At 57.3% G+C, this 25,920-nt stretch overlaps 1 protein-coding gene across 3 annotated transcripts in view; it reads right to left on the minus strand.

Moving 5' to 3' along the window:
- The window catches only part of TTBK2 (tau tubulin kinase 2), an 80,410-nt gene that overhangs the window by 40,207 nt on the left and 14,283 nt on the right, over nt 1-25,920 (minus strand). For all 3 annotated transcript variants that reach the window (XM_029078285.2, XM_029078284.2, XM_029078286.2), the window contains exons 2-5: nt 23,455-23,590; nt 14,433-14,580; nt 5,962-6,035; nt 3,021-3,161 (exon numbers count right to left, since the gene is read on the minus strand). In XM_029078285.2, coding sequence (XP_028934118.1) covers nt 3,021-3,161; nt 5,962-6,035; nt 14,433-14,580; nt 23,455-23,523 — 432 coding nt within the window. In that variant the 5' untranslated portion in view covers nt 23,524-23,590. The remainder of the gene's footprint in view (nt 1-3,020; nt 3,162-5,961; nt 6,036-14,432; nt 14,581-23,454; nt 23,591-25,920) is intronic.

The following is a 25,920-nucleotide window of genomic DNA, read 5'->3' on the forward strand; positions in this document are numbered from 1 at the left end:
GGCTCCAGATACCCATAGCCCCGGAAGGGTGCTGGGGAATTTGGGGGATGAGGCTGAGGATGTTTCCCCGTAGAGCTGTCTGTCTCACCCTCATCCGTCATCTAAATCTGAACGTAATCTGACCCTACGCTAAACCCTACGGTGCTCTTGGGGTTAGAGGAGCCAGTGGAAAGAGCCCAGGCCCGGGAGTCCGAAGGTCCCGGGTTTTAATCCCAGCTCGGCCACCCGACCCGTGACCTCGGGCAGGAAGCCCAACGTCCCTGTGCCTCGGTTACCTCATCTGGAAAACGGGGATTAAGACCGCGGGGACGGGGACGGCGTCCAACTCCATTTGCTCGTATCGGCCTCGGCGCCTAGCACAGTGAGGGGAGGGGGGAGTCCGCGAGAAAGACCGACCCGGAGCGGTCTGACGGGCGGCGGCGTGTTCCGGCGGCTTGAGCGTGGCCCCGGGAGTCGCGGATTCTGATCCGGGCTCGGCCACCTGTCTGCCGCGAGGCCCTGGACGGGTCATTTCCCTCCTCTGGGCCTCAGTTACGGGGATTAAGACCGTGAGGCCCGGGCGGGACAGGGACTGCGTCCGGCCCGATTTTCTCGTGGCCGCCCCGGCGCGTAGTAGGGTGCCCGGCACGCAGCGAGCGCCTGCCGGATATCAGAAGGAGACCCGGCAGAGGTGAGATCGTGTTTCCAGGAGAAGGGGTTGGTCCACGGCGTCCAAGGCGGCGGAGAGGTCAAGGGGGACCAGCTGGAGCGGAGGCAGCCGGACCGGCGAGGAGGGGGTCGTCGGTGACGCTTCGGGAGGGGACGGAAGCGACGTGGGAAAGGATCAACGAGAGAGTCGGAGCGGAGAACCGGGGGGGTACAGAGGGTTCGTTCCAAGAGTCGGGAGAGGCAGGAGGGAAACAGGGCAAGACCTGGAGGGGGCCACGGGGTCAAGGAAGGATCTTTTTTAGGACGGGGAGACGCGAGCAGCGGGGAAGAAACTGCTGGGAAACCGACAGTCGAAGATGGCGCTCGGGGAGGGCAGACGGGAAGGGGCACGGATTTTCTTAGGGGGGTGGGCGGGAGGGGGGGGCGGAGGGGAGGGACTCTGGGAGGAGCCGGGACGCCTCTCCCCTTGAGATACCGCTAGGAGAGACGGGAGAGTTGAAGGCGGTCATGGGTTCGGATCCCGGCTCCGCCACTTGGCGGCTGTGTGACCGTGGGCAGGTCACTTCATAATAACGACGGTATTTGTGAAGCGCTTGCTATGTGCGGAGCACTGTTCTAAGCGCTGGGGGGGATACAGGGTCATCGGGTCGTCCCACGGGAGGCTCGCGGTCTTCATCCCCACCTGACAGATGAGGTCACCGAGGCCCAGAGAAGTGAAGTGACTTGTCCACAGTCACACGGCTGACAAGTGGTAGAGTCGGCATTCGAACCCACAGGCCTCTGACTCCCCAGCCCGGGCTCTTTCCACTGAGCCACGCTGCTTCTCTGTGCCTCAGTGACCCCATCTGTCAAATGGGGATGAAGACCGTGAGCCTCACGTGGGACAACCTGACGACCCTGTATCTCCCCCAGCGCTGAGAACGGTGCTCTGCACGTAGTAAGCGCTTAACAAATACCAACATTATCATCAGACGGGACCGGAGAGGAGCCGGGTCGATTTGAGGGAGATCACACCCGATGCCCTGACAATTTGTTAACCGATATCGTAATTGTTATTCAGCATCACGACAATGAAGCAGTGACCTCCGACTGAGATATCTGCATCAGGCCTGAAGCGAACAATGCCCTTCTGCAAGGTTAGAGATCGGATATAATAATAATACTAATAATAATGTTGGTATTTGTTAAGCGCTTACTAGGTGCACGGCACTGTTCTAAGCGCTGGGGGAGACACGGTCATCGGGTTGTCCCACGTGAGGCTCCCGGTCTTCATCCCCGTTTGACGGCTGAGGGAACTGAGGCCCAGAGAAGTGACCCGCCCACGGTCGCGCAGCTGACGGAGCCGGGATTCGAACCACGACCTCCGACTCCCAAGCCCGGCCCCTTCCCACGAGCTGCGCTGCTTCTCTAGCGTCGTCCAACGACGGGAACGGTGACATCTCTCCGGAGAAGGGGGAGAAGACAACCAGGGCCAAAACAACGGGAATCTGGCCAAGAAATAACGCTCTTTGAGATGAGGGCTCCTATCTCGGGAAAACGCCTCTGTGGACAGAAGTCCTTCCCGGTTCAGATCACAACGCTAACTTGGCACTCTGAGAGAGGCGGCCGAGAACGGCCACGTGACGTCAGATTTTAACGGGCAAGGCTTTCACGCGAAGCGCTCGGGGTTCGACGCGGCGAGAGAGAACAGATGTCTCCCTTTTTCAAACTGCGTGATAGATCTGTAGAAAAGCCGGATAAAATCTGTTGTTTCTGCTGTATAATAAAATTCCAGAAGACAACACATCGACGTTTCTTTCCAAACAAGGGCCACCGACCGCGGTGAGGAGCACCGTGAAATCGAGGCACCGGACAGAAAACGGAGAAAAAGAATCCCCTCTCACGTCACTGACGTGCCATTTATTTGAACCACCGTCTATTCTGTAAGCCACTAGAAGAAATGACTCGGAAGATACGGCAGAGCACCCCGGCAGAGAGAAGAAATCACCAACGGCCTGGTTAGCTTTCCCACCCAGAGCCAGATACGGTGCAAAACCCATTTTTCAAAAACACGTCTATCCAGAGTAAAGGATTATAGCCTCTCGTCCTATTTTTTTCTCTGTCTTGCCGTAACTCGTGATTTTTCCGTTTCCGTCTTGGAAAAGGTAAGGCGGAGTCCATCCTACCGTTTCCCCGAAGATCCCTCTCCAAAAGGAAGTGGGGAACGCGCTCATTTTCCGGCACCGCCACAGAGTACGGAAGGAGGGCGTCCGCCCCGGACGGCCTGAGCGACGACGGGACCCCGAGGGCCGTGACCGAACTAAATCCCGCGCCTCCCCCGGGGCAGAGACGCCGCCACCGAGGACGAGCGCGACCTTCCGTTCACGCCTCACCGGTTTGATGTCTCGGTGCAAGAATCCCACGGAGTGAATGCTCTCCACGGCCTCCAGGATCTGCCTGCCCAGACGCAGGGCCGTGCTGAGCGTGAAAGTCCCTCGGGCCTGGCTCCGCCGTAGGTCTGCCAGATTCCGACCCTGAGGAAGGAACCCAGATACAAATGGTCAGTAGAGATTTCAAAGCTCCTCGGCCGGGGGAAAAGCTAAATGCCGTTCACCGGCGTCGGCGAAATCCCCGCCCCGGGAGACGGGCCTCTCTCATTCCTCGGAAGCCAACCCGGCCTTCGGCACACTTCCCTCAAGGGCTGGCGATCCTTTCTCCGGCCCGTTTCGGGGCCCGGCCTCCGGTGGCTGCTGCGTCGGTACGGACGAGCCCGCCGCCCTGACCCACTCACGGAGACCAAGAGTAAGGTCCGCCTCTGAGACGGAGAGCTTCGGGGCAATTTCCCGAAGAGGGCAATGAGGTCCGCACCCGACACCGTTCTGGGAGCTCACGGAATACCGCAGGGGAAGCTCTTGGCGTCGAGGGCAGGAAAACGACAGGGCTGAGGAATCGGGCGTCGCGGTTCCACGTTCGGAATAACCCAGACACGCGTCTTCAGTATTTCGTCGTTCCGAGCCACCGCCGGCCCTTTGGCCCGGAAGGTCCAATCTGGCTTAAAGAGCCCAGCCCTCCCCCCAGAAATCACCCCAAAAAAAAAAATCTTCGGGGAGAAGACCGACCACTTCAATTCCTCCCGCCATTACGAAGTGGTCGGAATAAGCGCCATTTTGTATTCGGAATAATTGCAATAAATCAATGGTGGCATCTGTTAAGCCGCAATTCGAATCGAAGCAGCACGGCGTGGCGCACAGAGCACGGGCCTGGGAGTCAGAGGGTCATGAGTTCTAATCCCGGTTCCGCCACTTGTCTATGTGACCGTGGGCAAGTCACTTTGCTTCTCTGTGCCTCAGTTCCCTCATCTGTTAAATGGGGATTGAGTCGGCGAGTCCCACGTGGGACAGGGACTCTGTCCAACCCGATTGGCTTGTATGCACCCCAGGGCTTAGTACAGTGTCTGGCACACAGTAAGAGCTTCACGAATGCCATTAGCATCATCATCGGAGAGGCAGCGTGGCTCAGTGGAAAGAGCCCGGGTTTGGGACACAGGCGTCCTGGGTTCTGATCCCGGCTCCGCCACTTGTCAGCTGCGTGACTCTGGGCAAGTCACTTAACTTCTCTGGGCCTCGGTTACCTCATCTGTAAAATGGGGGTTGAGACTGTGAGCCCCACATGGGACAACCTGATTACCTTGTATCCACCCCGGTGCTTAGAACAGTGCTCGGCTCATAATAACGGCTTAATAAATGCCATCATTATTATCATCATTAAGCGCTTACTAAGTGTCTCTAAGCGCTTACCTTACTAAGCGCTCTCTGGATGGGCAGAGAAAGCTGGGTGCGAAACGACGAGATCTCTGGTTCCCTGTTTGGAAATCCCGGCCGTCCACCCTTCCAACTCACCTCTCAGGCGTTCCAAACCCGTGTCTTCTGAACGCTAGTCCCTCCAGGCAAAACCATCCTCCGTCGGCGGTCGCCCAACCTCACGATCCCAAATTTCTACCTTCACTTCACGCGGTTACTTTCGCCTTCCCCGCCCGGCCCCAACGGCCCCCCAGGCGTGGCGGTCTCGCCCGCACCCGAACCCGTTTCTCAGACGACCGTCCTTCCCACGCTCTCCGCTCGCTCGCTCGCTCCTCCGTACTTCTTCCGGAGCCAGTCGTTCCATCCTCCCGCCAATCTCGCCCTCGCTCTCCAGCTGGGCCGATTTTCCGTTCATCCACTCTCCCCCTCCCTCCGGTCCCACTCGGCTGTTCCTGAGGGCAGGAATTCTTTTCATTTTACTCCTCCCTCCCGCCGGGGCACCCCATCGATCCACGGGCCCTCAGAAGCCTCACGACCCCGAGAAGCCCATCGAAAGTAACTGCGGGCGGCATCCGGCTCTACGTTTTCAATCGCCCAGTCGACGGTTCCTGTCGAGCGCTCACCGTACGCGGAGCATCGCGTATATCCCCATCCTCAAACTTTCTCCGTAGAGTAGGTTTCGCACTTCACTCTGCACCGTTTTTCAAAAGGGTGACGTTCGTTAAGCGCTCACTATATAATAAACATCGGGGGTGGATACGAGATGACCGTAACCGCGACGACCGGGAAGGACAGAGCTGCTCTCCGAGGCTCTCTTCCCTCTTCAAGTACCCCACGATGGAAAGGGAGACGGCCGGTGATAAGTTCCCTAGGCTCCCTGCCCTACCCCAAAATCTCCGAACCCGTTTTCGTAACTATCCGCCGCTCTTGCTGAGCATCTGCCCGGGCACTGCTGGGGAACGTGCAACAGAAATAAAAGACCTGGTTTCCGTGCCTGAGGAATTTACAACGAAATGGGGAGACCGAAGAGGCACAAACTGCCCCAAGGCAACAGCTGAAAGTGCAAGAACATAGCTAAGAGTGAGAAAACGAAAGGAATTAACTGCAGAAACCATCTACGGATTAACAGACGACCGCTAAGGGGGCTGTTACGTGACGGGACCGGAGAAGCGAGGATTAACGGGGGAATTTTTTAGGATTAATAGTCTTTTAGACCGTGAGCCCGCTCCCGGGCAGGGATCGTCTCTCCCTGCGGGCGAATCGTACGTCCCAAGCGCACAGTACGCGCTCAATAAATACGACAATGAACGGACGCCTCTCTGCGGAGATGCTCTCGAGGCCCTCCGATGAAGCCAAGGAGGGACCGGTTGGGGGGATTTGGAGGGAGAGAGATTGCCTCCCATGGGGGAAAGACGGGAACAATGGCGTAACGGGCCACCCTCTATGTTTTACCGTTAACTAAAATGTCATTATCAAGCTCTCTTTCCCTTGGACTTGAAGAGACGCTCTTTGAAGTTTCTAAAGGTTAACCTACCTGCAACTGCATGACCACATAGTTGAATCGATCATTCCTCCCACAGCCAATGAATCTGCAAACGTGATCTTTTCCTGAGTAAAAGCAAAAAAAAAAAAAAAAGATACGCGTTAAAAAACGTGCAGTCGCTCTTCTGAAGCTTTTACAATACTTGGCTGCAGAGGATTAAAAACGCCCGTCGGGACAAATTCCTTTGACATGAGTAGATTCGGCGCTGGAGCCTTCCGATCACCGACCCTGACTCATGCTGTTCCTGAAACTTGATGGCGCTTAGTCAGAAAGACAACGATTCCAAAAATCGGGGTGTGTTTTGCAAAATCATCCGTCAGTTTAAAAGACCAAGGAAAAACGACACCCCAGGGAGAATAAGGAAATGGTGCGGTGGGTTTCTGGGGACTTGGCACTGAACTCTGGAGGGGAGGATCTTGCCGGGACTGAGCAAGCCACATACAGTTTTTAATCCATGCTGTTTCATCCGCTACGAACTTGGGTTTTTCTCTCCTGGGACCGATAATCAATGATAAAGGACCTAGGAGCCAAGAAACAGGCCGAGGATTAACGTTAGGAACGACTCGCTATGCAGGGCCCGGGAAAAGTCACGAAACGGGCCGATGTAACAATCGCCACAAAAATCCCAACTGTCAGCTCTACGGCGTTTCCGGTGACGACGTACGGATCCGAAAGCCGGACGGCGCAAACACGGGAGAGAAAGAACATCGATTCTTTGGAAATGCGGTGCTGGAGACGGCTCTGGCGAATCCCACCGACTGCCCGGAAGCCAAACACACGGATCCCGGAGCAGATTGAACCAAAGTGGTCTTCGGAAGGCCGAATGACTCGACTTAGATTAGCATACTTCGGACACGTTATCGGGGGACCGATTCTCTGGAGAAGACACTAACGCTGGGAAAACGTGGAAGAGGCCGACCGGCAGCTAGACGGATAGAGACTCTAACAAAGATAACGGAAGAACCGTCGGAAAGGTTGCGGGTCACGGCAGAGGACGGGCCGTTCCGGAGAAAGCACATCCACGGAGTCGCTACGGATCGGAAACGCCTCAACGGCACGCAATGGTAATAAAAACAAACCTGGGTAGCTACAAAATGAGGGTCGGTGAAATTCCCTACGAAATACTTCAGAAGGGAAAAAGGCAATCTGCCTTCATCGTTATTACGGATTCGGATGGAGTCCCGGCCGAGCAATACCATTTCCATTGAAATGACCATTGTTAAATAGTATCGTCGACTCCATGAGCCGTGGTCGACTGGGCTAGAGGTAAAATGAAATCCGCGGATTGGACCAAAACCTCATTTTGGCTGCTGGTTTCAACCTCTAAACTTTCCCATCATTCCTTTCCCTCTAATGCCAAGACTGAGTGATTCAAGACTTCAAAGGAAGGGAAAGAAAGGGATGGGGAAGGTGGAATGGTGTGAAGGCAGCACAGGAAGGAAGCCAACATCTCCTCCTTTCCCAGTGAGTCTAGGGGAGTGGGAGAAGATGAGGTCCCCCCGCTCTGAAGACGGCAGCAGGGGAGAACGTGTCGTCCGAGGAAAGCCAGGTTACAGTGATGGCGAGGAGGGGGAGTGACCGAGTCAGAAACAGGTCAGCAAAGAAGGGAAGGTTCCATAGGCCGCACTTCGCTGAAGCCGCCGCGGGGTAGCGGGTGAGGGGACGGCGCGAGGGGTGGGGATGGTTTGGATGGGAGTGAGTCGATGCGGACTAACGGAGGGGGAGGGGGATAAGGAGTGGTGGTGGGCCGGGACTACAGGGACGGGCGAGGAGGCGGCGTGGGGTTGGTGCGAGGGGACGGGGCAAGTGTGGTGGGAGAAGACTGGGATGGGGGGGCAGGAAGCGGGAAACTGAAGGGCCAGGGTGGGATCGGCGAGGTAAACGTCCGCAGCGATAACTACTGAATCCGGTGATACCTAGAGGAGACGGTTGAATTGTCCTTGGGGCCTGAACGCGTCTGTTTCGCCTTTGGTATCGCGCTCTCCCAACCGCTTAGTGCGCAGAGCGAGCACTGAATAAATACCACTGATCGACGCTGAACTGTCAAGTGGTCCCACCGGAGGAGAGCAGGTGCAGCCTGTAGTTACGAAACACATTATCCCCGAAACCTCAATAACTGGAGACGTCACCGTGCCTTCACTTGCTCCTAAACCACTGTGGAGCCCGATGCGGTCGAGGCTGGCTGCCTACTCCACCTTCTTGTGAAAACCAAGGGAAAACAGAACAAAAACAAAAAACAACGAAGGGTACGAACAAAATGTGGCACGATCATCCGGTGGAGAGACTTGAGTTGGGAAAACAGCAGGCGGTGAATAAATAAACCTATCGACATCCAAGCTAAAGGTGGTCGATGCAATAATCTGGTCCGAAGAGGGAGACGCAGAGTTGAGGAATACGTTCCTCGACGTTTTGGGAAGTTGTCAAGGCGGGTGGGGCTGAGGTTTGGCGGATCTGAAAGGGCAGTGGAAAGGGCTCGTGGAGTGGGGCAGACACAGTAGAATCAAGAGCGTGGCTCATTTTCGAGTTTTCGCGGACGGGGCCGGAGGTAGGAAGGAGACGGCTGATGGCCGACCACTGGTCAAGAGTCTCTGTTGAGTGCAGAAAAAAGAAAAGGGACAGCCAGTTGAGGGTTTGAGGAGGGAAGTCAGGTCTTCCGAACCGCATTTTGGAAAGCTAATACGGGCGGCGGAGTGCGGGAGGGGGCCGGAGACAAAAACCGGTGAAGAGGATGACAGACTCACCCCGCCGGGAAGTGATGAGGACTTGAGGACGAAGGGGCGGACCCAGAAGCACCGTGGAGGAAGGGCTATCTGGGGCAACAGGCAGCGTGAGAGCCGAAAAGCCACCGACAACCAGAGATGAAGAGTCTCCAGGACAGGGAGGACGGTGGTGGGGAAGCTGGGAGGAGGGGAACGGTTTAGGAGAGAAGATGAGGGATGAGTTTTTGCCACGTGGGGAGCCAGGACTGTTTTCCTGATTTGCCCCCAGGACCGCAGAGAGAACGGTCGTGACAACGCGACTCCACCTTCGCCAGAACGCTGCCCCGCTCCCACTCAGTCAGGCCCGAACGGCGCTGTTCGGGCGGCGTAAAGCTACGATTCCCGAGGAAGAGGGCAGGCAGCGATTCTGGGCCACTCGCCCCCATTTCCTTATGGCCAGGGCCTCCCCCGTCCGGCCACACCCCGGCAAACGGGCGGCCGTCTCATTGCGGACGTCTGGCCCGCCGGAGCGCAGGAGGGAGCCTCTCTTCCCAAGAAATCTGCCCAAGGAGAAGCCCGCAACTTTGCCGAAGTTAGAGAGCGGACCTGTTCGGGATCGTCTGAGGCAGTTCACCCTTCCACTGGGTCTAACTCCGCTCTTCACTGCGATCAGTCGATGGCACTGAGTGTTTACTCTGTGCGGAGCACTGTACCAGGTGAGGGGGAAACTATTATTTGATATAGTTGGCCGACACGGACCCTGCCCGTAAGGGAGAGACAAATCTCTCTCTCCCAGCGAGGGTCAATGAGACCTGCCCGGGACACAGATAATAATAATAATGGTTCTTTTTAAGCGCTTACTACGGGTGGTCACAAGCAGATCGGTTGGACGCAGTCCCTGTCCCGCGTGGGGCTCACGGTCTCCATCCCCATCTTCCAGCTGAGGTAACCGAGGCAAGGAGAAGCGAAGTGACTTGCCTAAGGTCACTCAGCGGCCAAGCGGCGGAGCCGGGATCGGACCCCCTGACCTTCTGACTCCCAGGCCTGCGCTCCGTCCACTACACCACGCTCCCCTCTCCGATCTCTGTCGAGCGGCCTCCAACCGGCGTGAACACTGCCCGGGACAGAGACCCGCCCGAGGACACAGAGATCTCTCGGCCAGGCGGCCTCAAACCAGCTCGCGTCGGCGAACATCGCCTGGGACGGAGACCAACCGGAGGGCACCGGGCTCCTTAGGAAATCACCGAGGTTTCCGACGTTGGGCCGCCGCGTCAGAGCTCGAGATGCCCCGTCGCCAGCTCTTTCCCCGTTACGACTGGGGAAAAGGGGGCCAGGGTGTAACGGTCTGCCCAGGCCTGCTCGGTTCATTCGACGCAGTCGTCCTGGAGGATGCATCAAGCGGCCCAGACGCGGGTGTGAGAAGATGCTGAGTATCACCACAAGTCCCCGAGGCAGACATTTCCGGGTTTTGCCGTTCGAGGACGACCGCACTCGAAAGCACAGACCCAAAGGGACGGGCAACTGAATCTGGACCGCTCCGCCGGGTCAGCCCAGGGCTGCCGCCCGCCAATAACTCCGGAGGAAATCAAGGAAATGAATCGCCCCGCACCAGGGAAACCCTATACGCAACCAAAGACGTCGGCTGGCGACCCTGAGCTGTAGGAAGCCGCGGAATTATATCACCTAGGCGGCCCGCTGTAGAGCAACGCCAGGATACACGAGGAAGAAGAAAATGGAATCAAAGGGTCTGTTTACTCAGGAACGCGCCATTTGGCTTCAAACCAAACTACAGCTCTAGAGAGCCTCAGTGCTGTACGCGGGTCACTTCACTGGGCCTCCGTTACCTCACCAGTACAATGGGGACCGAGACCGTGAGCCCCACGTGGGACAGGGACCGCGTCCAACCCGACGCGCTTGCGCCCACCCCAGCCCTCAGTTCAGTTCCCGGCACACGGTCGGCGATGATGCGCAATTAATTAATCCTCCCGCCAATTTGTTCTTGGAAGAGACCCGTCGGCGCCGTCATCAGGAGACACCCAAGAGCAAATGGCAAGAAGGGATCAAGAACGGTGAGGTCCTGGAACAGAGACCGTCTACTCACCCTGACCCTGTGCCTTCTTCGACTAAACTGCGCCGCCGGGTGTTTCCCACGAGAAGACGGATGAAGCCCCGCTGCTCTACGGCGAGACGAAAGAGGGCATTCCCAAGTCGATCCGGGTATTTTTATTACCCTGTGCAGAGTGCTGGCCTAAGAACTTGGGAGAACGCACCGGGAGCACAACACGCAACCCCGGCCGTCGAAGAATTTATCATCTGATGCGGGGGGGGGGGGGACATGCGGGCGTAAATTATTTATAAATACCGAGAGCAGGAGGCGGAAGAAATGAGTAACTCGGTAGGAAGAGAACTCAAGAGCGGAACAGATAAAGAAATAAGCGACTGGACGTAAGTGCCGGTGACGGACGTGATAAATGCATAAATCCCTGAGGCGGCTTTTGAGTTGCTGTGCTTCGGGTGGAGGGAACTGATGAGAAACGGCTTCGGGGAGAAGGCGGGATCTTAGGAGGGCTCTGAACTGGTCTGGCAGATGATAATAATAATTACGGCATTTGTTAAGCGCTCACTGTGTGCAGGGCACCGTTCTAAGCGCTGGGGTAGCTACAGGATAATCAGATTGTCCCACGTGGGGCTCACTTTTTTTTTTTGAATCCCCCTTTTTGCAGATGAGGTAACCGAGGCGCAGAGAAGTCAAGTTCTGAAACGGGAGGTCACCGCAGGGAGGGAGAACGGGGCGAGCACCGGGTCAGAGACGAGAGAGTCGGCGAGTCAGAAGATGAGCTGGGGAGGAGGCAAGGGTGCGATCTGACGAGCGGCAGGTGAACAGAGCAGACGGATGCGGCGAAAAGAGCCGGTGACGAACCCCGAGGCCGACGGTACGCGGGCCTCCTCCGGGCAGAGGACGACAGGCAGCCATCGGAGGGTTCTGGGGGGAAAAGGCGGCGGAAACGGGCACCCAAAACCGAGGTGCCGAGAAGACGTTCCAAGATCGTCACAAAACGAAACCTCAGACAACGTGGCATTCAAGTACAGAGAGCCGGAGAAGCAAAGGGCGGACCGTCGCCGCTTTCCGAGCGTGAGCTCCGAGAGGACCTGGAGCCAAATCTGCCCCAGTGAGAACGGCACCGGCCGCTTCGAGCACGACCGCGGGACAATCCCCGGGCGTGACGGAGTCGTCATTCCCCACTGTTCCTCCTGGCCTCCCGCGCGCACGTAGTAGGCTTCGACGTCACCGATGCCATTTCTCACTACCGAAGACAATTCCGCATACGGGGCGGGGTCGCGGGGCGGGAGAATTGCGGGATACAGAGGAAGTGCCGGACTTCACCGACTGTTGCTGTAAGAGAAGCGAGGTCGGGAACCCTAAAGCCAGAAGGGAAGGGAAACAAATCTAAGGACGCCTTCCGCCAAAACCTCCGCCGACGCTGCATCCTCGGCGCGGCCCCCTGAGATAAGGAAACGCCGCGAGGAGGGTAAGGGGCGAAAACGAAAAGAGTACGAGGCAAATGCCAGGACCGGACCGCAAGGGGTCATTTGGGCGCAACAGGCCGATCGGACACGCGTATCCTGCAGTGGTTGAAAAGGCCGCTCCGGAAACCGTGACCCAATCTCCCCGGCCGCGGCGTCTTCTGTTACGAAGTCCACACACGCACGTAGCCGGGCCCGAACCCCGATACACGGCATCTGTGCGCGGACCCTACAGACAGAAAGACGGGCAGATACAGGTAAGGAAGAGCAAACAGGTGACTGCTCCTGCATTCATTTCAGAGGGTCCCTAAAAGTGCCCCCCGAAGTGGCGGTCGAGGGAAAACGCCCCGCCGGCCGCTGACTGTTTCTGGAACCCGGCTTTTTCTCGAAAATGTCCGTAGAGCAGCTGACGGAAGGAGGAGAGACGCAGAAGAGAGGCTGCCGCTGAACCCCTACCAGAATCCCAAGGGGCAGCGAGTTGCTGCCTATTCCCAAATTAAGCCACCGAAGGAGCAGGGAATCCACGCACTTGGAACGGACGGAAGGAGAAAGAAACGGTTTTTCTCCACCGCAGGCACCGTAGGTTATATTTCGGCCCTGCGCCTTGTTCCACGAGAGGTACGGATGAGATCGGTGAGGATAATCAAGGTAGAAATTGAGTTCAAAGGTCCCGATCTCCGATTTGCACGTCGGAGGCCCAGTTGGACGGGCCGAGGGATCCGGGTAGACAAGAGCAAGAGATACGGCTAAAGGAGGGGTTCCAATCCCGCCTCCGCCACTAGGTCTGCTGCGTGACCTCGGGCAGGGCACGTCACCGTGCCTCGGTTCCCTCAGCCGTAAAATGGGGATCGAGGCCCACGTGGGACGGGGACTGTCCCCGACCCGCTTTACCGGTACCCACCCCCGTGCTCACCTCAGTGCCTGGCACACAGTAAGCGCCTAACCGACGCCGACATCAATAAATCCTCCCGCCGATCCTGGTGCGAATTAGCCTCTGAAGGGGACACGAGGACGTCGTCTTAGTCCTCCGGATGCAAAATTACGACTTGGCCTTGGCTGAACCTCGGTTTGTTCGACGTCTTTACCTCGAGATCTCCCTGCCCGCTGGCTGGACTGGTTAATTATGCCATTCCACTCTTCACGGGCAATCAGGTGAGAGTATTTGCTGAGCCCTGGGTGGGTTAGCAGTCGCCCAGGGCCAGAGAAACAGGGAACAGTTCACAGACTTGGGAGAGCCAAGGGTTCTGACAAGAAATCTCACAAGAGATCGCCCGGTGCCAAGGCAGAAAGGACAGAGAGCACGGAGGCGAACTGGGAACAGGTCTACGTGATTGTATATCTTTCTGCGCTTTATTTTGGGGTGAAGCAATCTCTCCTTGGGGACACAGGCGGTCACACCACGGGGCATTAAGGAGTCCCCTCATTGACGCCAATGGAAACCCCCCCGAAAAATAAGTATAAAGCAGAACGGTCACCCTCGGGGCACCGGGGGGATTATCCCTCGAGTCTGTACGGCGCTTTTCTACGGTATTTATTGAGCATTTACATCGCGCCGGGCATTCTACAGAGCACTGAGGTAGACACGAGACCCCCCCCCCCCCCCCCCCCCCCCCCCCCCCCCCCCGGTTGGACCCAGTCCACGTTCCGCACGTTCCCATTTTCCAGACGAGGGAACCGGTGACTTTCCCGAGGTCGCACGGCGGACAGGCGGTGGAGTCATCATTAGAACCCAGGTCCTTCCGGCTCCCACGTCGGTGCTCTTTCCACCAGGCCACAGGCCGCTTCTCTTAGTTCTCTCCTGTTATTTTTCCCAAGTGCTTTTCCGCTCATCTGCCCTTGTAACGGGCCTGCGAGGTGGGAAGCCTGGATTATTATCCCCATTTAACAGACGAGAAGGTGAGCGACCCGGCTCCAGGTCACCCAGCTGGTCGGTGGCAAAGCCTGGGATTACGATCCAGATCTTCGGATCCCACACCTCGGGCCCTTTCCGCTAGGTCACGCCGCTCTTCCCACCTAATTCGTTATTTCACATTCATCGTATCCACATTTACGACTGAATTCATCTTTATCGAGCGCTTCCCGCGGGCCGAGCGCCGTACCGAACACCTGGGAGAGTGCAATACGACAATAAAAAGACCCGGCCCCGGCCCACGGCGAGCCAAAGAGTCCGTGTCTACTCAGCCGGGCAGTGGCCGGAAGCGACGAGCGTTTTATAGCAAACGACAGGAGGTAACGTACCTTGCAGTTTCTTCAACACGGCAACTTCCATTTTCAGGACTTGTTTGGGTTGTTGAGCCGATTCCACTTTCAGGGCAACGTTCTCCCTGGTGAGCAAGTCCAGGGCATCGTAAATTTCGCCAAAGCCCCCACCTCCTATCTTCCTCAACTGAAAGAGAGAGCACCACGTCAGGAGAAGGAGATGAAAGAAACTAGAGAAGCGCTAAGACCAAACTGCCCGAGACCTCAACGGCAACCAAAGATCAGAATTCACTGGGAAACCGGCATTACGCGGGTGAGTCGGTCTTGCGGGCGGCAGCGAGTCTACGATCGGTAACGCTCTGAAACAGGCTCCCGCCAGATGACATTGATTTTATTTCACCGACCGGAAAGGCTGAGGTGCGGAAACCTGGTCAAGTAATCTAGCAACACTGGGGCCGCTTACCTGCCGCGGTGTAAGTTCTTACTTTACTACGTTCTACCGTCACCTTGTCGTACGATCGTTCAAAAATGATTTTCGTTCTCTTTCTGATCACTCCCGGGTTGCCTTTATCTGAAAAAGGTGGTGCTTCTCGGCTCTTCGTCTTGGCTCCTCCCCTGCCTTCCGAGCCCCGACTGGGGAAGGGAGGAGGGGGGGTCCCTCAAGATTCATTTCAGGGTCCCCATTTCAACCCACCCCTCTGGGGACCTCATCTGCTCTCGCCGCTTCACCTACCGCCTCAAACATCTACGTCAAATCGCCGTCGCCGACCACATCCCCCCTTCTCGATATCCTCGTATTTCCTCCTCCCTTCGGGATCTCTCCACCCGGGAGCCCCGTCATCACCTCCAACTCAACGTTTCCCAAACCGAACGCCTTACAGTCCTGTGAGTGAACTGGCGCTCGATAAGCACAACCCGACGAAGAAGAATCTGAGGCCCCGCTCATCGATCCATCAACATCGAGCGCTCAACTGTGGGCAGAGAACTGGACTCCAGAACTGGAAGAGGGGTGGACTAAACTGCATCACGATAACACTTCTATTCCAAGGGTTTCTGAGGAGGCCTGAATTTAACAATGTCTTCAGCCAGCTGGAGTTTCGAGCTGTTCTGCCTTCGAACGACAGGGGAGGAAGGTCACGACGGCGATAGGGATCCGCTCGGAGCGAGTCGGGAATTCTCTCCGAACTAGCTCGATCACTCCGTGACGCTCTACTGAGTACCTCCTGGAGGGAGAGTCCTTTACAGAGCATTTTGGAAGACTACAACAGAGTCGGCAGACACGATCCCCCCCTACCAGGAGCTTATTTTTCACGGGCAACCCATTAATGCAGGGTGGATCATTCAAAGAGGCCTCAGTCGTGACTTAATTTCCTCATAAATAACGGCCTGACGGAACTTCCCGCTAGGGGCGAAGAGAGCCGGGGACCCTCTGCAGTAGCAACCGAAGCGAGGGGACGTGCAACCGCGCTCAGAATACGCAAGTCGGGCTTTGGTGAAGGGTAGGCAGGAGGGACCGCTGATCGACCTGACTCATCTGTGATTCACAATAGCCATTCTTTTCTTGGCCAGGAAGGGAAAACTGGGACCGGCTGGTCCCACGGTTCCGCAACTGGGCCATCCCTTCCACGGCGGCAGGCGGGCCCGTGATCGGTGACGCCCGTCTACTCGTCTCGTTGTCTGTCTCCCCCTTCTAGGCCGTGAGCCCGTCGCCGGGCAGGGATTCTATCTGTGGCCCAACCGGACTTCCCAAGCGCTCGGCACGGCGCTCCGCACACGGTGAGCGCTCGAGAAACGCGGCGATGACTGGCCAAGGCCCCTGGCTTCACTGAAAGCTTCTCCACTCTATAACATCCTTCATCCTTCTGATTACGGTGGTATTTGCTACTAGGTGTCGAACGTTCTTCTGAGCACTGGGGGAAATCGGTTGGATCCCTCGGTTGAGGGTCACAAGCCGGAAGCTGCCATGAGGGGGTCGGGTTTCGAAGCCCGGGCCTCGGGCTATGTATCTGTGTATCTGTAATGCATTCATTCATTCAACCGTATTTATTGAGCGCTTACTATGTGCAGAGCGCTGTACTAAGCGCTTGGAAGGGACGATTCGGCAACAGATAGAGACAGTCCCTGCCCGCTGACGGGCTCACAGTCTAATCGGGGGAGGCAGATGGACGAAAACAAAACAACTTAATCACGATATCTATCGGTTTATTTATATTAATGTCTGTCTCCCCCCGAGACCGTGAGCCCCTTGTAGGCGGGAATGTGTCTGCTGCTATACTGTACTCTCCCAGGCGCTTAGTATGCATAATAAGCGCTCACTAAATACGATCGAATGAATAAATGACAGAGTCTTGTCTGGCCCAGGCTACGTTTGAGAGAAGCAGAAGAGTCTGCTTGAGAGAACAGCGAGAATGTTGTGTCGCCGATACCTTCCTCCCTCAGACGCCTTCACCACAATCCCCGCCTCTTCACCCTTTTCTCCTCTTTCCTCCACCATCCCTCCTCCTCGGCTTCTCATGGGATCGGTACACGCAGTCCCCGGCGAATCCGTTTATGCTCTACAATCCAATGCATATTCTCAATCCATCCTCTTGCTGGCCGTCCAGAGAAAAAGTCACACTTTGGTTCTATATATGGACGTGCGTGTGCCTGAATCTGAAGCAATTCAGATCTATTTTGGACCTAATTAGAGATCTTCTCTCAGAATTCCCCGAAACGGCCCGCGGCGTAATTTTAACTGGTGTCTCTAAGTAAAAGATGCTCGAGTGGATCCACCTCTACTCTGAATCACCAGGATGTAAGAGCGATACGCCTCGCAGTTTGGCGATCCGTTTTGTTTTTTACGGAGCGCACCCGCTCCATGAGGCCCCCGAGTCACAGACGGGACGCGGGCCCAACCCTCCAGGAGCTCCCATCTGAGGGGGGAAAGCAGAAGGATACATGAACGTCTGTACTACGGTTAAGAGGAAGAGGACAGAGATAACAGGCACAGTTTGAAAAACAGACGCGGGCGTCCAGGTGGCGTAGGGTCAACTTGGACGAGAAAGCGGAAGGCACGTCTGCTTGGGGGGGGATGGTAGAGGGGATACGAGGTGATCGTTCCTCATCATTTAACATCGTACCCCCCCCCCCAAGGTGATGCGGAGGGGGCTTTGGTGAGTGATATCAGGTAAGGTGAGGCCAAAGCAGGGGTTATCACGTTAAAGTAAAGGAACATAAGGAGGAGTAAAATGAATCCCTCAAAAGTTCTATCCGAACAGTTCTAAGAGAACCATCCTGCTCCTCGACACGGAACTCATTCTTGTTCCATCTACTGCCAGATCTCGCCTGTTCTTCCCAAACGACATCTCCCGGACCCATCCCGTCTTTATCCCGACAGATTTTCCGCATTCCACTTCCTCTCGCTCCACCCCACCGACGCCCCTGCTCCACCTCCCCCCGCTCACCAAGGTGAACACGTCCTCGATCTCAGCGTCTCCGGTCACTGAAAAACCTCTACCTTGGCCAATTCCGAAAATCCCTCTACCCGACCACAACCTCCTCGCCTGCCTCCTCTCTCACCTCCGCACAGATCTTTCCTGTCCACCCAGAGACCGCCAATCTTTTACCTCCTCCAATTTCCTAGTCAGGAGTGAAGTGGGGTGGAAGGGGAGTGAGTTGGAGTGCCGAAGAGCTGATGGTAAAGAACCTCTCTGTTCGATGCGGAGGCGGATGGACAACTACTGGGGGGCTCTGAGGAGGCGCGCCCAGCACAAGCTTGGAAAAAATGACGCGGGAAGCCGAGTGGAGCGTGGCCTACGGGGGGAACAACTGGAAGCGGGGAAGACGGAGGAGAGGTTGACGCAGTAGGAGAGGAGGGACGTGATAAGCGCTTGAAGCAACAAGGCAGCGGTAAGGACGGAGAGGAAAGGGCAATGCCGCGAAGACAGAACCGCCGAGAGCTGGTGCCAGGTTGAACGTGCGGGTCCAACGACAAGGGGAGCCGCTGGATAACGCCAAGGTCACGGGTCGAGAAACAGGGAAGGTGTTCGACAACGTCGGGAAGGTCAGCGGGCGAAGGAGGGAAGGCGGAGAGTCCCGCTTTGGATCTGCTGAGACTGAGGCGTCAGTGGGACGTTCCAGTAGAGACGTCCCGAAGGCGGAAAGCAACACGAGATGGCAGAGGAGGGCGATCGGGGCCGGGGAGGGAGATTTGGGAGTCATCGGCACCGAGACGGTGGCTGAGGCTTTGGGAGCGGAAGAGGGCTCCAAGGGAGCAGCCAAGGAGGCAGAAGGAGAATCGGGAGAGGACAGGAGCAGTGAAACCAAGGTGAGGTAGCATTTCCAGGAGAGGGGGACGGCCCACAGTGTCAAAGGCAGCTGAGGTTTAGAAGGATCGGGATGGGGTGGCGTCTTGGACCTGGCAAACATGAGGTCATAGGAGACCTCGGAGAACGAGGTTTCAGCGACACGGGGGGAGGAGAAGCCAGACCGCGGCGGGTCAGAGAGGGAGACGAAGAGACGGAAGAGGAGGCCGCGGGTGTCGACGACTCATTCGAGGAGGTCGGCAAGGAAATGCAGACAGGAGACGGGGCAGTAACTGGAGGGTGCCGGGAGTCGAGGGAGGATTTTTTTTCAGGCAGTGGATTTGCGGGCGCGGTTGAAAACGAAAGGGAAGGGGCCGGGGGAAGGAGACGGGTTGAAGAAGGTGGCGTTCAGGGAGGGAATACGGGAGAGGGCAACTGTTTTAAAAAGGCACAAGGGGACGGGGCGAGAGACTCGGGCAGAGGAAGGGCGGATTTACGTAGGAGATCTCTCGAGAGATGGCAGGGAAGGTTGAGAGGGTCCATGAAGTGAAACGGAGTGAGGGTAGGATTGGAGATACGGGGTGGAGATCTTTAGGCAAACGGACAGTCTCGATTCTGTCGGTAAAGCAGCTGGCAAAGTTATCAGGGGCAAGAGATGGAGAGACGGGGGGTTCAGACAGGGGGTTAAAGGTCAGAAACAGTCGACGCTGACTTGGCGCGTGGACTGGGGCCACGTGGAGACCACGAAATCCCACATTTTTAGACTTTTCCTAGCAGACTGACGCTGGACCCGGCGATCAAAGGAGGCTACAATCCCGGGGCATCCGGTCCAGCCGCCCGAGCGCCGGTGGTCGCCTTCGGGGAATCTCACGGAGAGAGAGAGAGACGCCGTCGGGCGCCTTCCTGAAACGACGGTAACGACGGTATCCATTAAGCGCTCACTATGTGCCAAGCACCGTTCTTGGGGATCGGATACAAGTGATCGGGTTGACCCACCTGGGGCTCACAGCCTTAAACCCCATTTTCCAGATGAGGGACCTGAGGCCCAGAGAAGTGAAGTGACTTGGCCAAAAGCGTTCTCGAGCCTCCCGAGAGTGATGAGCGAAGTCACAGGCTATGAAAGCAGCAGGGAATACGATCGACCCACCCGCCGGTCGTGACCCAGTACCGATTGTGCCAAATTCATCACGGCAGGAGGAGAGGGGGTACCGCAGGGCTGTAGAGAAAACGATTTCGGCACCCTTTCAGAGGAGAGAACCTCGAAGGAGATCGCGCTTTCATCTGATGGGATTTTCGACTCCTCCGGGCTACCGGGCCCACTCGCTGGGACGACAGACGATCCCGGCAGTGAACTGGACGCGGTATTTGGAAACATCACCTTCCCGGAGACAGGCCCGCTACCGTCCCTCCCCTGCAGCTCCCGGTCCACTCGATGTCCACGAAGAGTTCGGGGTACGTTTCTTTTTTAAGGATTCTGGATTAATGCCTAGCAAGTAAACATCTCCCGGAGAATTCCCACAGTGGTTCTCCCTGGCCCGCTCCGGGGGGGCCATCTGCGTGGTCCTTCCGCCGGCGGGCCGCGCTTCTTTCGACGCGCCCTCATCCCGCTGGCTGAACTCCGGGCAGCCCCGTCAAGGCAGGAGAGAAGCCCGCGGCTGCCGCTGACTTCCGGGAGTCCTCGCCTCTGCGGGGAACACAGCCGGGGGAAGACGCCGGGAGGGCGCGGTGGCGACGGCAGGGCCACTTCGTGTTCTTGCTGGGCCTCTCCCCCCTACCAGAAGGACACGGGCTCTTCCCGCGGGGGTCCGCGGAGGGAGGACGGAGGGGAGAGGGCAGGGAGGCAGGGGGAAGGGGCTGAAGCCCGATTCCCACTAGGCTACCGCTCTGAAACCAGGTTGGAAATCTCCGCTCTCGGAATCCGGTCGGCTAAGGGAACGCCAGTGAAGGAATTCGTAGCCGCCGCAGCTACGCCGGGACTCACTAGCAGAGAACTGCCCCTTCCGAGCTTTTATCACAGGAAACGAGCCCCAGGCTCTTCCCGGCCACAGGAGCCCGGAGGTAGGCCCGGTCGGCCGCCGGTTACGGCGGCTAGGGAGCGGGAAATGTCGTCAGCAGGGCGGCTTTGGGTGCTAAAAAATAATCATAACAACAATGGATGGTATTAAAAGCTTACTAGGTTCCAAACGCTGGGCTAAGCTTTAGGGCAGAGCAAAGAAAATCACATTGGACGTCGTCCCCGTCCCAGGCAAGGCTCACGATCTGAGAGAGGAGGCACGACAGGCACCTCGCCCCCATTTTGCAGATGCAGAGACCGAGGTAAAGCGATGCTCAGTGGCTCTCCCAAGATCCCAGAGGGAGAAGCAGGGTCTCCTGCCCCGCAGACCTGCCCCGTTGCGACTTGGCAAATCGAATTCCTAGAAGTAGGCCCGCCCGGCTGCCCTCAGATGGACGGCCGGCAAATACATTTTCAGCGGCCTCCTTCCCGGCTTGGACGGGACGAGATGGAAGAACGGCTGTAATGCAAAGCTGCTCCGATGAGAACCGCGGAATCCTGTTGCGATACTGTGCCGATGGGTCATTTTACATATATGTACAGTAAGATAGCACGATATATATAAAGCATATATCAGAAGGAGCCAATCTGCGACGGTTGCGAGTTAATCCCAACATTTCCTGGCGGTTGCTTCAACAGGTTATCTCGGCGACGCTAATGAGCTCCAGGGAAATGAATGGACTCAGAGAACAGCTCCTTGGAAAAAGCTTTTTTCTTTCTCGTAACCTTCTCCGATCTCCCCCAGGGCTCCATCTTTCCTTTTAACCCTCCAACTCCCCCCGAAACACACCGAGCCGACTGAAATCGGTCGATCCGGTCCAACTGTTTTGGTAACACCGGGATCTGGAGGAACACAACTACCGTGTGGTGCGTAGCCTAGGCCACGGGGAGGTCTGATCCCGGCTCTGCTTCGTCCCCGCTGGGTCATCCCGGGCAGGACGTTCGGCTTCTCTGTGCTTGGGTTTCCTTTCCAGCGGAACGGCGATCAGACGGAGCTCCGCACGGGACGGGGACGGTGACTACGCTCCTTGAATCGTATCCGACAAGAACGCCTCTCCGTTGGCCGTAAGGCCCTCCATCTCCTCGCCTCCTCCTACCTCGCACCCTGCTACTCTCCCACGACAACTCAGCCCGCACGCGCGACTCCGCTAATGCTAACCTTCTCGCCGCGCCTCAATCTTCAACGCCGACCCCTCCCCCGCGTCCTGCCCCCACCCCGGAACGCCCTCCCGTCTCAAATCCGACAGTTACTCCCCTCCCCGCTTCAGAGTCTTATGGAAGGCCCGTCTCCTCCAGGAGGCCTTCCCCGATTAAGCCCTCCTCTCCTCCCACTCCCACCTTCACTGCCGTGATTTGCTCCTTTTGTTTTCCTCCCAGTCCCACAGCGTTTATCTGTACAGATCTGTAATCTATTTATATTACCGTCTGTCTCCCCCGCTCTACACTGTGAGCTCTACGCAGTGCGCTCATGAATCGCACTCCCCCCGGCGTTCAGCACGGTGCTCCGCACAACCTAAGTGGGCAATGAACACGACCGAACGCACGGAGATGCCAGGTCTCAGTACAGCGCCCGGGACACGCGCGTTACGACTTCTTTTTATTTCTAGTATTATTATTACACGGGTGGTGGTGCTGAACAGTAATTTTCCTGAGCTGAGATACCAGCTCAGAGAAGCAGCGTGGCTCAGTGGAAAGAACCCGGGCTTGGGAGTCCGAGGTCATGGGTTCGAATCCCGACTCTGCCCCCTTGTCAGCTGTGTGACTGTGGGCCAGTCACTTCACTGTGCCTCAGTTCCCTCATCTGTAAAATGGGGATGAAGACTGTGAGCCTCACGTGGGACAACCTCATTCCCCTGTATCCACCCCAGCGCTTACAACGGTGCTCTGCACGTAGTAAGCGCTTAACGAATGCCGACATTATTATTACTATTATTACTATTAATTTTGGTATTCGTAGAGCGCGTACACCGTGCCAGGCACTCCGTGCCGGAGAAGGTGCACGACGATCACGGCAGACACAGTCCCTCTCCCGCATGGGGCTCACGTCTGAGAGAACGGGAAGAACAGGCGTCAGAGCCCTATTTTACAGATGGAGAAACTGAGGCAGGGGGCAATGAAATGACGTACCCAAGGTCGCACAGAGGCTAGTGACGGAGTTGGGATGAGAACCGACGTCCTCTTCCCCCCTGGCCTGCGCGCTTTCCACTAGGTCACGCTGCCGTGGGAGGAAAGGCCGAATTTGCCGGACCGGGGGCAAACAGCAGTCCACGTAACGCTCGTTTCCCAGGGATAAAGGGAGATTCCGCAAGAACCAAAGGAACAAACCGTCACTTTTGCTAACCAAGTGGACGAGGTGACTATCCACCATCGGCAAAATGAAATTTTCAAAGGGGCAGAGACGTGAGGAGGACTTTCCACGGACCCACCTCTGGACTTTCCCCGGTTGGCCCCCGCTCGTGCCCAGCGACGCCCCGGCCCGAAAACGGCACCGACGTATACCAGCTCCGAGAGGCTGGCGGGAGAGAGGTCAGGAGAGGACAGTGGAGGGGAAAGGAAGAGACGGGGGAGGAGAAAGGACGGTGGAGGAGAAAGGACAACGGAGGAGAAAAGGAGGTGGCCGAAATTCATCCCGGTCTGAAAACGACAGCCGTACACCTCTAAGCAAGTGCACGGATTATCCCCACGTCCGGAAGATTAAATTCATACACGCGGGGAAGACACTCACCACTTTCCATCTTTCTTTTACCAGTATTCCAACACTGAGGAGATCTGGCTGCTCTCCTCCCCCACTCATTGCAATCTCCTAATGCGACGAGGCGGCTAGATAGGCATCCGACTCCCTGGGGTGGCTCCCATTGAACCTGAGGCAAAAGAAGAACAAACAGCAGCACGGTGACTCAGACTAATACAGAACCTCCCCGGGATCTCTCGGCGCGTCGATCGGGTTGCCGCGGGAAACGTACCGATCGAGCGGTCGGATTTACCGGGCGCGTACGGCGGGCTCGGGAGAGTACAATCCGACGGCGTCGGCGGACGCGGTCCCGGCCCGTAACGACCGTAGAGTCGAGAGAGGGCGGCGGACACGAATGTGTACGTAAACTATAGATAGGTACGTAAGTCCCGCGGGGCGGAGGAGAGGTTGAATCAGGGACGGAGCGGCGGAAGAGGAAATGAGGGATCCGTCAGGGAAGGCCTCTCGGGAGGAGATCTGCCTTTAACAAAGCTTCGAGGGGGCGAAGGGTAACCGTCCGGCGGATACGAAGAGGGAGGGCGTCCCCGGCCAGGGGCGGCGAGACAGACGAGATGGAGTAGGTCGGCCCCGGGGAAGGCCGGGTTGTAATACGAAGGCAGTGAGGCGAAGAAGTAGAAGGCGGAAAGGTGATAGAGCGCTTTAACGCCGACGGTGCAGACTTTCCGTTGGATGCCGGGGCGGATTCTCGAGGGGTGGGGGGAAAGCCGGACCGGACATCTTTCCAGGAGAACGATCGGGGAAGCAGAACGAGGTACGGACCGGAGTGGGGGAAGACAGGAGGCGGAGAGGTCAGCAAGGTAATCCAGGAAGGATAGGAGAAGGGGTCGGATTACCACGGAGGCAGTCGGGATGGAGAGGAGAGGGCCCATTTTAGCGATGTTGCGACGGCTGAACTGACGGGATCTGGGGACGGATCCGACAGGTGGGTCGAGGGACAGAGAGGAGGCGGGGAGAACCGAAGGTCAAGGGCTCGTGAGACAGGAGGGACGGCGATGGCGTCCAGTGATGGGACGGTCGGGGGAGGGCGGGGTTTGGGTGGGAACACGAGGAATTCATTCATTCATTCATTCATTAGTATTTACTGAGCGCTTACTAGGTGCAGAGCACTGTACTTAGCGCCTGGACTTAGTGCAGTTCGGCAACAGAGACAATCCCTGTCGATGACGGGCTCGCGGTCTAACCGGGGGAGACGGACGGCAAAGCGAAACAGAACAGAAACAAGGCAACATCCTCAAGCTAAACAGAATCAAGGAGATATACATCTCATTAACAAAATAAAGAGGGTGAGAAATAATATATACAAATGAGCAGAGTGCTGAGGGAAAGGGGCAAGAGCAGAGGGAAAGGGAGGGTCAGTCCGGGAAGGTCTCCCGGAGGAGGTGAGCTCTCAGGAGGGCTTCGAAGGGGGGAAGAGAGTTAGCTGGGCGGAGGTGAGGAGGGAGGGCGTTCCGGGACGGCGGGAGGACGCGGGCCGGGGGTCGACGGCGGGACGGGCGCGAACAGGGGACGGCGAGGAGGTGAGCGGCGGCAGAGGGGCGGGGCGGGCGGTAGAAAGAGAGAAGGGAGGAGAGGTAGGAGGGGGCGAGGTGATGGAGGGCTCTGAAGCCAAGAGTGAGGAGTATCTGTTTCGCGCGGAGGTTGTTAGGCAGCCAGTGGAGCTGCCTGGACACGGTAAGTTCGACGTGTCGGTGGGACGTCCCGAAGACGGGAGGAACCGCGAGACCGAAAAGAGGGAAAGAGATCGGGGCTGGAAATGGAGATCTGGGAGCCACCCAAGCAGAGGTAGTAGATGAAGCCACGGGAGTGAACGAGTTCTCCGAGGGAGCGGCAGTGGACGGAGAACAGAAGGGGACCCGGACCCGAACCCTGAGGGCCTCCCACAGTCAGTGGAGGAGGCGGCCGCAAAAGAGCCCGGGAACGAGCGGCCGGGTCCCCGGGAGGGGAGGCGGGAGGCCCGTGACGCCGAGGACGGCTAAGGTTTCCGGGAGACGGGGGGGGTTAACGGAGTTCGGAGTTCGAACGGAGGATCGGGACGGGGTAGAGGTCACCGCCGGTGGGGAGGAGATCACTGGTGGCCCTGGAGAGGGAGGTGAGGCGGAGCGCGAAGCGGTGAGTAGCCATAATTCGAAGGGGTAAAGGAGACGGAGGAGAGGGACGGCGGGAGGGAGACGGGGCCGTAATCGAAGGGAGAGGTGGAGCCAACGGAGGGTCACGATGGCGCGGCTCGGGCGACTCCAGAGAACCGTTTCCCTTCTCACCCTTAAAAAGGGGGAGACCTCACAAACAGCCGTCTCGCGGAAAAACGACGCGCCACGGCGAGAAGGCAGGGACCGTAAATACCCCTTTATTGCGTTTGGCTCTTTTCCCCTCTTTTCCCCAATTCCTCCGTTCTCTCCGGCGTGAAGGCTGCCAGATGCAAACCATCCGCTAGACATCCGC

Source organism: Ornithorhynchus anatinus, chromosome 13 (assembly GCF_004115215.2).
Source record: "Ornithorhynchus anatinus isolate Pmale09 chromosome 13, mOrnAna1.pri.v4, whole genome shotgun sequence".
In the NCBI taxonomy this organism is placed as follows: Eukaryota; Metazoa; Chordata; class Mammalia; order Monotremata; family Ornithorhynchidae; genus Ornithorhynchus; species Ornithorhynchus anatinus.